The 13834-nt window shown below is 43.3% G+C and overlaps 1 protein-coding gene and 1 pseudogene across 5 annotated transcripts in view; one reads left to right on the top strand and one right to left on the bottom strand.

The window, feature by feature from the left end:
• Nucleotides 1–13834, top strand: part of LOC126262549 (dTTP/UTP pyrophosphatase) — a 113129-nt gene that overhangs the window by 88342 nt on the left and 10953 nt on the right. For all 5 annotated transcript variants that reach the window (XM_049959234.1, XM_049959235.1, XM_049959236.1 and 2 more), the window contains exon 4: nucleotides 12692–12838. In XM_049959234.1, the coding sequence (XP_049815191.1) occupies nucleotides 12692–12838 (147 nt within the window). The remainder of the gene's footprint in view (nucleotides 1–12691; nucleotides 12839–13834) is intronic.
• Nucleotides 1432–1549, bottom strand: LOC126263906 (5S ribosomal RNA; annotated as a pseudogene).

The following is a 13834-nucleotide window of genomic DNA, read 5'->3' as shown; positions in this document are numbered from 1 at the left end:
TTCATACAATGTAGCAAGAAATGTGTGCCGTTGGCCCATGGTCATATTTTTTGCAATGATCAATATGAGTGAAATCAATTCACAAGTAATTTACTATGGCAACAATGAGAATTTTATCTGAAGGAAAGGATTCCTGAAGCAACTCTCACATGCGTTAGTTCTACCTCACTTGGTTAGTAGATGCTTGGCCACCTTAGGAATTCACAGAGATCTTCAACTGTGGCTGCAACAATATAGGCCATTGTGTGAAGAAGAAGCAGAAGACACAAGCAGAAACGAAGAACAAGGGACTGGGATCAAGAGGGTAAGGTGTAATACCTGCACAGAAAAAAAAAAGACTGACAAAATATTGTTGCAAAATGTGTCAGAAGCTTAACTGTTTGATACATATTGAACCTTTCTGCTCTGAATGCGGAAAAATTCCACATTTGTTACCACAGTCAAAAAGTGACGATGAAACAAATGAATGAGTTGTAATATCATTGTTGTTCTGCTCCAGTGTCATAATAGCCTTTCTGTAAAGATAATTGTCATTTGTAATGTGTTTTATTAGTGAAATATAATAAAGAAGCAAAGGAAAAAGCAACGTTTTTATCATTTGTTACTAAAGCCCAACATTAACAATAAGAAATCTGAATGATGCATATTTCTACTGCAGTTGTGCTCGTATGTCATCTTTGTCTTTCTTTAAATATATTTGGCACTTATAATATGTTTTGTGAACAGAATTTAATAAATGATCACTTGAATAAACGGTATGATCAATTTGATACACTGCGCCCGATCTCGCTGCGATAAACACTGCACCCGACAGAAGGTTAAATGAGATAGCAGCAAACACGAAAGAATACATGGCAAAATGTTTATATTCGTATTATTCTTATGGTGACGAGAATACTGCATGTGATTCACAATTCATAAAAGTTCCTATTAGCAACCATCTCTTCTCACAGGTAGGAAAAAGTTCGGAATGTAGAGTTGGCCATATTGATAAACATCCCAAACAATCTTGCCAGTCAGATTTTCGTAGTACATTGAAATGCTGCTACATTCGAAGATGAACAATACGGAATTTTTATTTACTTCATTGGATAATGTATGAAAATGCAATGGTTGAAACTCGGGGCAGAGAAAAAATCTCGTCTTCCACCTTTTTTTAAATTTTATTTACTGACACAGAGGTTTTGGCGCCAGTATCTATCTTTGTGCCTGCAAAGCATGCCTGTGTAGCACTCTGTCTTCAGGCCACAAGTGGCCCATCGGGACCATCCAACCACCGTGTCATCCTCAGATAAGGTTGCGGTTAGGAGGGGCATGTGGTCAGCACACCGCTCTCCCGGTTGTTACAATGGTTTTCTTTGACTGGAGCCGCTACTATTCGGTCGAGTAGCTCCTCAATTGGCATCACGAGGCTGAGTGCACCCCAATAAATGGCAACAACGCATGGCGGCCCGGATGGTCACCCATCCAAGTGCCGGCCACGCCCGACAGCGCTTAACTTCAGTGATCTGACGGGAACCGGTGTATCCACTGCGGCAAGGCCATTGCCTATGACTGTGTAGCGCTACATATATTCGACGGCAGAAGTTAGTTGTGGCAGCACCGACCAACATTTTTCGGAACTTCCGCTTACTTTGCACTTGATTCTAATCTGCAGGTGGTTTTTTTAGATTACAAAAACCGGAAAAAAAGTGCGGCTTAGATTCGAGTAAATACGGTGTAATAATTTCTTGAAATGATGAATGTAGGCTTGTGTGGGATAATTTGCATCTACCTTCAAACTTCAGGTTTTTCAACATTTTTTTGGTACTCCTCTGTGAATCAGCTGAACCTGTGAGCATACAGGCTGACTGATTCTAAATGTGAATCATAGCTACTGTAGTTATAGGATACTGTATTTTGTTGGTTTATGAAGTGCACAATTTTACATTTTTGTACATTTAAAGCAAAACACCAATCTTAGCATGACTATGAAATGTTATCCAGATATGATTCAACATTTCTCCAGCTTTTTTCAGATGTTACTTCATTACAGATATCTGCATTATTTGTGAAAAGTGTAAGTTTCATATTAATATTGTCTGCCAACTTATTAATACATAACATGAACAGCAAAGATCCCAACACACTTGACAGTGACTCTCCAAACAACATAACATGCTGTGTCCTGCCTACTTAGAAATCCTCAACCCTATTACAAGTTTTGTTTGATATCCCACATAAGCATACTTTTTGTAATAAACATTGTGTTGGTGCTGAGTAAAAAGTTTTTCAAATGTCAAGAAATACTGCATCTACCTTGACCTTGACCCATGGGTTTCACCTTCCCTACCCTCTGGCTCCTACCCTTGTAACCGCCCCCGATGTAAAACCTGCCCCATGCAACCTCCCACCACCACCTACTGCAGTCCTGTAACCTGGAAGGTGTACACGGTCAAAGGCAGAGCCACGTGTGAAAGCACCCACGTGATTTACCAACTGACCTGCCTACACTGTGAAGCTTTCTATGTGGGAATGACCAGCAACAAACTGTCCGTTCGCATGAATGGACACAGGCAGACAGTGTTTGTTGGTAATGAGGATCACCCTGTGGCTAAACATGCCTTGGTGCACGGCCAGCACATCTCGGCACAGTGTTACACCGTCCGGGTTATCTGGATACTTCCCACCAACACCAACCTGTCAGAACTCCAGAGATGGGAACTTGCCCTTCAGTATATCCTCTCTTCTCGTTATCCGCCAGGCCTCAATCCCCGCTAATTTCTAATTTCAATTTGCCACCGCTCATACCTCACCTGTCTTTCAACAACATCTTTGCCTCTGTACTTCTGCCTCGACTGACATCTCTGCCCAAACTCTTTGCCTTTACAAATGTCTGCTTGTGTGTGTGTGTGTGTGTGTGTGTGTGTGCGTGCGTGCGTGCGTGCGCACATACCTGTCCTTTTTTCCCCCTCAGGTAAGTCTTTCCGCTCCTGGGATTGGAATGACTCCTTACCCTCTCCCATAAAACCCACATCCTTTCGTCTTTCCCGCTCCTTCCCTCTTTCCTGACGAAGCAACTGTTGGTTGGGAAAGCTTGAATTTTGTGTGTATGTTTGTGTTTGTTTGTGTGTCTATCAACCTGCCAGCACTTTCGTTTGGTAAGTCACATCATCTTTGTTTTTAGATATATTTTTCCCACGTGGAATGTTTCCCTCTATTATATTCATATCATTAATTTGAACCAAACAATTACGTTTGTTATTGTCACTGTTGCATTTTGAAATCTTTCCTGTCATCTTATTTTCTCTTTCTGTTTTTGCAAGTAGTTTCACTTTGTATTCACCTTCTCCTCATTACCGAATCTACCATACAATTTTATCCCACCTATATATACTCAATAATACGTAACCCACTTCCAAACCATAACCAAAAAATTTGTTCCGCTTTCAGCACTACCTCTGCTATAAAATCCACTGTTTCCAGTTCACAAACAGTTCCTTTCAGCTATTAAACAGCCATTTCGGCTAGTTCTAATAACTTTCGCCTTTTTTTCCATTTCCGTTTTTCCCACATCACTGATCTTTTTTAGCCGCTTCCCACAGGTTTTAACGTCATTATTTCTTCGTCAGACAATTGTTAGCCTCATTTTCACAATCTGCCACCACAAAACCACTCCTTTTAATACATTTGCACGCAGTTTTTTCGAAATTTTCCCGAATTGCTCCACCCTTTAACGTGTTTTGACGGCAACACAACCACCTAACCTTTGTGCACATCATTGTCTACCAACCTAAGTTCACCACAGGATCAACAAGCCCAGCTATAACCAACACTTTTTCGCCTTTTTTCACACCAGATCTCCAGTTGCTTTCCAGTTCACCTTTATCTCTCCCCATATATTTATATTTTTATTTTCATTTTCATTTCAGCCTCATGTTACACTTTCCACCTTCTAATACCATGTCACCCTCACACTATCCCCACAACGACCCCATTAAGTTTTATTTACATTCCCTCCACAAACATGCCTTCGCCCTAGCCAGATTACACTCCCATATTTTATTTTCTCAAGCTTGTCTGACATTTGGCATTACCCCCAAAGGCCTCACACTTAAAGTTCCCATCTCTGGCTGTAACCCTTCTTTCCATCAGTCCCTATACCAGTTCCAAACTGAACAGTCCATTGCCCTCACCCACCTAATCCTTCACCTACACATCAACTCAGCCAATGAACACACCCGTCAACTCCTATCCTTAATAAAAGTCCTCAGTCTTTACTCTCCCACATCCACACCGGCTGTTCAGAGCATCCTCCTACAGGCCAACTGCAAATTAGAACAGCATGCCACCCCCCATCTCAAAAAACTGTCCAATCTCCTGGTTTCCCACCTCCGGAAAGGCAACTCTCTCACCCTTCACAACCTTTCCAGCAAACCTCAGCCTCCTCTCATTGCACACAGACCCAGTCTCTCCCATCTACTCAATCTCCCACTTCCAGCTCCACTCCCCCCAAAACCTCAAAATTCCAATCAACACAATCTGGAACCACAACACCCTAATTCAGTAGTTAACCTTTCCTCCAAACCTCTCTCCCAATCCGAAACCTATGTCCTATCCAAAGGCCTCACCTTCAGCCCCACTCCCAGATTCAACAAAACAGCCCTCGTCAAAGATTTACTGTCCTACACCCGTACTCTCTGCTGGAAATATCACTTTGCCATGAAGAAAAATGTTCCTAATCCTACTCCTAATGATCCAACTCCCCAAGACACTATCCAAATTGAACCCTGCCTGGAACAATTCCGTCCTCCGTCACAGCGGGACCCACCTCCTCTTCCTCAAAATCCCCCTCTCCAAACTTTCCAGGAATTTCTGACTTCCAGCCTTGCCTCTCAATCCTTCTTAAAAAACCTTAATCCTACTCCCAACATCACCACTGCTGAAGCCCAGGCTATCCGTGATCTGAAGGCTGACCGATCCATCGTCATTCTTCCGGCCGACAAGGGTTCCACGACCGTGGTACTTGATCGTCGGGAGTATGTGGCTGAGGGACTGCGTCAGCTTTCAGACAACACTACTTACAAAGTTTGCCAAGGTAATCCCATTCCTGATGTCCAGGCGGAGCTTCAAGGAATCCTCAGAACCTTAGGCCCCCTACAAAACCTTTCACCTGACTCCATCAACCTCCTGACCCCACCAACACCCCGCACCCCTACCTTCTACCTTCTTCCTAAAATTCACAAACCCAATCATCCCGGCCGTCCCATTGTAGCTGGTTACCAAGCCCCCACAGAACGTATCTCTGCCTACGTAGATCAACACCTTCAACCCATTACATGCAGTCTCCCATCCTTCATCAAAGACACCAACCACTTTCTCAAACGCCTGGAATCCTTACCCAGTCTGTTACCCCGGAAACCATCCTTGTAACCAATGATGCCACTTCCTTATAAACAAATACTCCGCACATCCAGGGCCTCGCTGCAATGGAGCACTTCCTTTCACGCCGATCACCTGCCACCCTACCTAAAACCTCTTTCCTCATTACCTTAGCCAGCTTCATCCTGACCCACAACTTCTTCACTTTCGAAGGCCAGACATACTAACAATTAAAGGGAACAGCCATGGGTACCAGGATGGCCCCCTCGTACGCCAACCTATTCATGGGTTGCTTAGAGGAAGCCTTCTTGGTTACCCAGGCCTGCCAACCCAAAGTTTGGTACAGATTTATTGATGACATTTTCATGATCTGGACTCACAGTGAAGAAGAACTCCAGAATTTCCTCTCCAACCTCAACTCCTTTGGTTCCATCAGATTCACCTGGTCCTACTCCAAATCCCATGCCACTTTCCTTGACGTTGACCTCCACCTGTCCAATGGCCAGCTTCACACGTCTGTCCACATCAAACCCACCAACAAGCAACAGTACCCCCATTATGACAGCTGCCACCCATTCCACATCAAACGGTCCCTTCCCTACAGCCTAAGTCTTCGTGGCAAACGAATCTGCTCCAGTCCGGAATCCCTGAACCATTACACCAACAACCTGAAAACAGCTTTTGCATCCCGCAACTACCTTCCTGACCTGGTACAGAAGCAAATAACCAGAGCCATTTCCTCATCTCCTCAAACCCAGAACCTCCCACAGAACAACCTCAAAAGTGCCCCACTTGTGACAGGATACTTTCCGGGACTGGATCAGACTCTGAATGTGGCTCTCCAGCAGGGATACGACTTCCTCAAATCCTGCCCTGAAATGAGATCCATCCTTCATGAAATCCTACCCACTCCACCAAGAGTGTCTTTCCGCCGTCCACCTAACCTTCGTAACCTCTTAGTTCATCCCTATGAAGTCCCCAAACCACCTTCCCTACCCTCTGGCTCCTACCCTTGTAACCGCCCCCGGTGTAAAACCTGTCCCATGCACCCTTCGACCACCACCTACTCCAGTCCTGTAACCCGGAAGGTGTACACGATGAAAGGCAGAGCCACATGTGAAAGCACCCACGTGATTTACCAACTGACCTGCCTACACTGTGAAGCTTTTTATGTGGGAATGACCAGCAACAAACTGTCTATTCGCATGAATGGATACAGGCAGACAGTGTTTGTTGGTAATGAGGATCACCCTGTGGCTAAACATGCCTTGGTGCACCGCCAGCACATCTTGGCACAGTGTTACACCGTCCGGGTTATCTGGATACTTCCCACTAACACCAACCTGTCAGAACTCCGGAGATGGGAACTTGCCCTTCAGTATATCCTCTCTTCTCGTTATCCGCCAGGCCTCAATCTCCGCTAATTTCTAATTTCAATTTGCCGCCGCTCTTTACCTCACCTGTCTTTCAACAACATCTTTGCCTCTTTACTTCCGCCTCGACTGATATCTCTGCCCAAACTCTTTGCCTTTACAAATGTCTGCTTGTGTCTGTGTTTGTGCGGATGGATATGTGTGTGTGTGTGTGCGCGAGTGTATACCTGCCCTTTTTTCCCCCTAAGGTAAGTCTTTCCGCTCCTGGGATTGGAATGACTCCTTACCCTCTCCCTTAAAACCCACATCCTTTCGTCTCTCCCTCTCCTTCCCTCTTTCCTGACGAAGCAACTGTTGGTTGGGAAAGCTTGAATTTTGTGTGTATGTTTGTGTTTGTGTGTCTATCGACCTGCCAGCACTTTCGTTTGGTAAGTCACATCATATTTGTTTTTATTTTAATGATACATAAAGTTCATAAGTTCCCTAAGCAGTATGATGCAACTCTCAAAAATTCGTGAGAAAATGGACTTTCAATTTTTATGAGGGTCTTTAATACCTTAGAGAAAGGTCTTCTATTCAACGTGCTGTGCGGCAAGAAATCAAACCTGGATCACTCGCACGGCAGGCAAGCATAGAGCCATGCTGCCTGTTGAAATATCAACGTCCTTTAGGGTATTATAGACGTTTGGAAAACTCCAAAGTCAATTTTCTGGAGAATTTTTGACAGTTCCATTAACTTGCTTTGAAAGATATTATAAACATCAAAAATTACAAAAATCCAGCTGTGTGTGGTCTACTGGTTGGTTCCATATGTAGCATGCAGATTTGATGACTGTATCACAACTTACTTTGTCAAAGTCGCAGGAATTTCACTAATGATGCGAGTACACTGAAGAGCCAAAAAAACTGGTACAGCTGCGTAATATCGTGTAGGGCACCCACAAGCACACAAAAGTGCCATAACATGATGTGGCATGGACTCAACTAATGTCTGAAGTAGTGCTGGAGGGAACTGACACCATGAATCCTGCAGGGTTGTCCATAAATCTATAAGAGTAGGAGGGGGTAGAGGTCTCTTCTTAACAGCACGTTGAAAGGCATCCCAGATATGCTCAATAATGTTCATGTCTGGGGAGTTTGGTAGCTGGCAGAAGTGTTTAAACTCAGAAGAGTGTTCCTGGAGCCACTCTGTAGCAAGTCTGGTCATGGGGGGTGTTGCATTGTCCTGCTGGAATTGCCCAAGTCCATAGGAATGCATGATGGACATGAATGGATGTAGGCAATCAGACAGGATGCTTACATACATGTCACCTGAACAGAGTCGTATGTAGATGAATAAGGGGTCCCATATCATTCCAGCTGCATGCACGCCACACCATTACAGAGCTTCCACCAGCTTGAACAGTCCCCTGCTGACATGCAGGATCCATGGATTCATGAGGTTGTCTCCATACTTGTACACTTCCATCCACTCGATACAATTTGAAACGAGACTAGTCCGACCAGGCAACATGTTTGCAGTCATCAACAGTTGATGGGCCCAGGTGAGGTGTAAATCTTTGTGTCGTGCAGTCATCAAGGGGGACCTTCAGCTCCAAAAGCCCCTATTGATGATGTTTCATTGAATGGTTCACACACTGCCACTTGTTGATGGCCCAGCATTGAAATCTGCAGCAATTTGTGGAAGTGTTGCACTTCTGTCACATTGAATGATTCTCTTCAGTTGTCCCTTTCTTGCAGTATCTTTTTCCAGCCACCGTGATGTCGATGATTTGATGTTTTACCGGATTCCTGGTATTCAACGGTACACTCATACGGGAAAATCCCCACTTTAACGCTACCTCAGAAGTGCTGTGTCCCATCGCTCTTGCGCTGACTATAACACCGTGATCAGACTTACTTAAATCTTGATAACCTTCCATTGTAGCAACAGTAACTGATCTGATAATTGCGCCAGACACTTGTTTTTTATAGGTGTTGCCAACTGCAGTGCCGTATTCTGCTGTTTACATATATCTGTATTTGAATACACATGCCTATACCAGTTTTTTAGGTGGTTCAGTGTATGTTATTCTCATGGAAATATTCCTCGACTTTTCTCTGCCACAAGTGCTTGGCTTGATCATAATTAGTGTTCTCCTGGGTGTGTAGCTAAGACTTGGATAGTGAGATAATTTCCAAGTGGGACATTGAATCCAATGTCTGTTTCTCTGTCCAGTAGTGAACTGTTAATTTGTTCATCACTGCAGAGTGATACTGATACTGATTTTCTTTCTTCCATGCTTTATTATTATTCATGATATATTCTATATGGCACTGAGGTACAGACTAACTATTGAAAACCATTCAGTGATTTTGGTGCAGACTCTCTGCAGTACTTGGTTGGGATACTTGCATCATAAGGAAAGAGAACTAGGTCAGCTTTATAAATAAATTAAGAATTGAAGATAACCACCCACATAGTGTCTGCAGCTCGTGGTCTCGCGGTAGCGTTCTCGCTTCCCGAGCACGGGGTCCCGGGTTCGATTCCCGGCGGTGTCAGGGATTTTCACCTGCCGCGAGATGACTGGGTGTTGTGTCATCATCATCATCATCATCATCATCGTTGTTGTTGTTGTGGTCTTCAGTCCTGAGACTGGTTTGATGCAGCTCTCCATGCTACTCTATCCTGTGCAAGCTTCTTCATCTCCCAGTACCTACTGCAACCTACATCCTTCTGAATCTGCTTAGTGTATTGATCTCTTGGTCTCCCTCTACGATTTTTACCCTCCACACTGCTCTCCAATGCTAAATTTGTGATCCCTTGATGCCTCAAAACATGTCCTACCAACCGATCCCTTCTTCTAGTCAAGTTGTGCCACAAACTTCTCTTCTCCCCAATCCTATTCAATATCTCCTCATTAGTTACGTGATCTACCCACCTTATCTTCAGCATTCTTCTGTAGCACCACATTTCGAAAGCTTCTATTCTCTTCTTGTCCAAACTGGTTATCGTCCATGTTTCACTTCCATACATGGCTACACTCCATACAAATACTTTCAGAAACGACTTCCTGACACTTAAATCTATACTCGATGTTAACAAATTTCTCTTCTTCAGAAACGATTTCCTTGCCATTGCCAGTCTACATCATCATCATCATCATCATCATCATCATTTATCCCCGTTACGGTCGAAGGAAGGCAATGGCAAATCACCTCCGCTAGGACCTTGCCTAGTGCAGCGGTGCGGGTCCCCGCATCGTCCCCTACGCTCTGTCGAGGAATATGGGACTTCATCATCATCATCATCACCATCACCATCACCATCACCATCACCATCACCATCACCACCACCCACATAGTAGTAGAGACACTGACTCAATGAAAACCATGTAAATGAGATCAATAACTTCACTAGCTTTCAGGAAAACCACATCTCGGAAACACACACACACACACACACACACACACACACACACACACGCATGCGCTCGTTCGTGTGAGTGTATGGTGGGTGATAAAACAGACAAAGAGGGGTACTGCAGAGAAGAAAGTGTAGGTGTAGTATGAGTGAAGTTAGAATGATGAGGCTGGGGTAAAGTTGGGTGTGGAAAAGAGCCAGCAGAGATGGAGGCCAGGAAGATCATGGAATCAAAAGATGTGTTTCAAGGACAGCTCCAATCTTCACTGTCTGATGAAAAGTATCCAGGCATTTATTAGTGGACATTAATATGGCCCTTTGCTTTTATGATGGCTTGACCTCTGCTGGGGACACTTTCAGTGGTGTGTCTGAATGACAGCCCATTCCTCCTCAAGAGCTAAAGACAGAGAAGACAGTGGTGTTGGACACTGGGGTCTGGAGTGAAGCCACCCACCCAGTCTATGCTACATTCTCATCAGTTCTTACATGACACCCACTCCTAACCTCTTGCCACATAGCGATTTTATGACTATGATGAGTGGGGCCTGAAGATGGCATCAATGTAATGCCGAAACTGGTAGCACATAGAAGTTCATAAAATAAAATAAACTTCTACAAATCATACGGCTGTTGGTAAATTATTGCATCAAGAACTTCATGCCAGCCGTTGTCCCATGACCCATAATGGATCAACGAAGATTCTTGCCACATGAATCATACCCGTGTGGGAAGTCCTGGCACCTGTCCAATAAAACACCTAGCACATTCAACTCAAATCTCGTCTCAGGCTATCCTATCCTGTCAGAGGGAGGGCCACCTGTGCAAGCAGCCACTTCATGTACCAGCTCAGCTGCACTTCCTGCACAGCATTTTATGTGGGTATGACCTCCAAAGCTGCGCGGGGTAGCTGCGCAGTCTGAGGCGTCTTGTCACAATCCGCACAGTTCCCCTCGTCAGAGGTTCGAGTCCTCCTTCGGCATGGGTGTGTGTGTGTGTGTGTGTGTGTGTGTGTGTGTGTGTGTGTGTGTGTGTGTGTGTCTTCCTTAGTGTAAGTTAGGTTAAGCAGTGTGTAAGCTTAGGGATCAATGACTTCAGCAGTTTGTCCCATAAGCCCTTACCAGAAATTTCCAAAAATGTCCATGACCTCCAACAAATTCTCCATTCAGATGAATGGCCACCTGCAAAGTGTGGCCAGTAGCAGAATGGACCACCCAATAGCAGAACACACTGCTGAGCACAACATGCTCGAGTCAGTGGCTATTTCACAACCTGTATAGCCTGGATCTTTTGCTCTAGCACCAGCTTCCTTGAATTACAGAAATGGGAGCTGTTCTCTCAACACATTGTTCAGTCCCGTAATTTTCCTTGTTTCAGTCTCCACTAGCACCTGTCCCTCACCTTAAATTCACTCACACTTCACACACACCTTCCCCCCCCCCCCCCTGCCCCCGGCTCCCTTCTCCCCTTTCCCTGTTCTATCTCCCCCTCTCCCTCCTATTTCACTCCTCCTTCCCAGGGCTTATGGGACCAAACTGCTATGAACCTCTTGTTCCCAGCTGTCAGCCACACTTTCCAGCCCTCCTTTCCACACTCTGCCTCCTTTAGGCCCTCACCCACTTGTGTCCCATCACCCAACAAATTCTCCTTCATTCGTGCCAATCTAAGTTGTAGAGCTGACACAATGAATGCAGTCAGCCTGGACAATGTGTGTGTGTGTGTGTACTGATCCTTCAGGCATACCAATAGTTATCTGTCCAGAGGCAGAGATGATTCATGATGGAAGCTGTTTGAGCTGTCTAATGCAACTGTCTGCTTCCTGTCAGTTAAATATGAAATGAACCAATTATGCATTGTATCTTGAAATCCATAAACCTAAGTTCCTCCAAAAATTTATTGTGATTGACAGAGTAAAATATGTTTGACAGTTAGTAAAACATTCCTGTAGATGAAATTTTTTTCATTTTAGTATTTTAATGTTTGATCTGGGAAATGGTGAATATTTGAAGAATTTCTTGAGCTTAAGATAAAGATGTTTAATGTTAAATGCCAGTTTAAAAGAAGGATTTTCTCATATTATTCCAGCACAATATTTTACAGTGATGAAACATGGATAGTGATTGAGCCTGAAAAGTTCTGCTCAGTTTTCGTTTCAACCTTTAGATCACATCTGCAAATAATTTGTATATTTGGTATATGATACAGGGATACAAAGTGAAGGTGATGCACAAGAAATATCTTCATAATAATTGTTACTGAATGAAAAGAACTTACATGAATGGTAGAAGGAATTTAGTAAAACATTAATACAAGTATGTTGAATGATCTTCCAGAATAAGTAGGAATAAATGAAATGAGATTGTGATTAGAATAATTGAAATAATAATTTGAAAACCAAACAACTCCTACAGCTTAGAGGATAATGAAGACTAGCATTTAACTTTCAAAAATGGGAAGATAAAAATAACAACAAACATCTTCACTAGTTATTTTTGTTTTCTCATTACAAATTATTTCATTTGAGTCCTTGTCATATAGACTATTTTTCTATTTGTAGGCTTAGTGGAAGACCACACACTGTGTACACAGGAATAATTCTAGTCAAAAACGAGAAAGTTGTGAAGTTTTGTGAAAGCACCAAAGTTTACTTTGGCCAACTTACACCTGAGATTATCAGTGGCTACGTAAAAACAGGAGAGCCAATGTAAGTACATACTTAATGATTTTCAATAAACAAAAATTAAGCAACCAGTCACCTTGATGAGTGAAGCATAGACATAAGTAACAGCTCATGTAACTACACAGACAAAAATTTTCATTATCTTCTCCCCCTTAACTGTTAAGTGCTGTCATATGGTGCTGTGGGCACCCCACACATTAAAAGCTACTTGTATTATTAGTTTATATTTTCAAAATTCTCTAAAACTCCTGCCAGCTGGTTTCTATCTAACAGTTATGTAAGTAACAACATTAGAAGACACTAAATTTCAGTTATCATTCTTGTTGAGTTGCCAAAAACATACACTGGGGTGTTCGGGACACTCCATTCCTGTTCTATTGTAACAAAAATCAAAATAATACCAATTGTAAGTTTTTAAAATTTTACACCTGTTTCATTGTTCTCACATTTCATGTTATGTTACATGAACCTATTGTTGTTTGCTTTCTCTCACTGTATGGTAACAACTCAATCTACATGTGTGCACATATGAGGAAAATGAAAGATGAATACAGAGATTACTTGAAGAAGGTGAAGCAGAAAAAATGTATTGTAAATCAGTTTCAGAATCATCCCATGATTTGAAAAATTGGAACATGTAACTGATATAGAGGTGAATGGTGATGAGCATGAAATAATTCTTGAGGATAACAATTTCTATTGGGAAAAGAAAAATCAATGAAATGGATGAAGGTGTGGGGACGTAGAACTGCTGGCTCTAACCCGTGCCCCCCTCCCCCACCCCCAATGTCTAGTGGCGAGCATTGATGCCTCTCGATCACGGGGTCCCGTGTTCCATTCCCGGCTGGGTTGGGGATTTTCTCTGCCTAGGGACTGCGTATTTGTGTTGTACTCATCATTTTATCATCATCATCATTCGTGACAGTGGCTAGATTGGATTGGGTAAAAAAATTGGACTGTGTAAAAGTTGAGACCGTGCAGTTGAGCACCCCACAAACCAATCATCATCATACACCCCCC

This window comes from Schistocerca nitens, chromosome 6 (genome assembly GCF_023898315.1).
Source record: "Schistocerca nitens isolate TAMUIC-IGC-003100 chromosome 6, iqSchNite1.1, whole genome shotgun sequence".
NCBI classification, from domain to species: Eukaryota; Metazoa; Arthropoda; class Insecta; order Orthoptera; family Acrididae; genus Schistocerca; species Schistocerca nitens.
The sequence above is the reverse complement of the archived record's forward strand: the minus strand, read 5'-3'. Positions and strand labels throughout refer to the sequence as shown.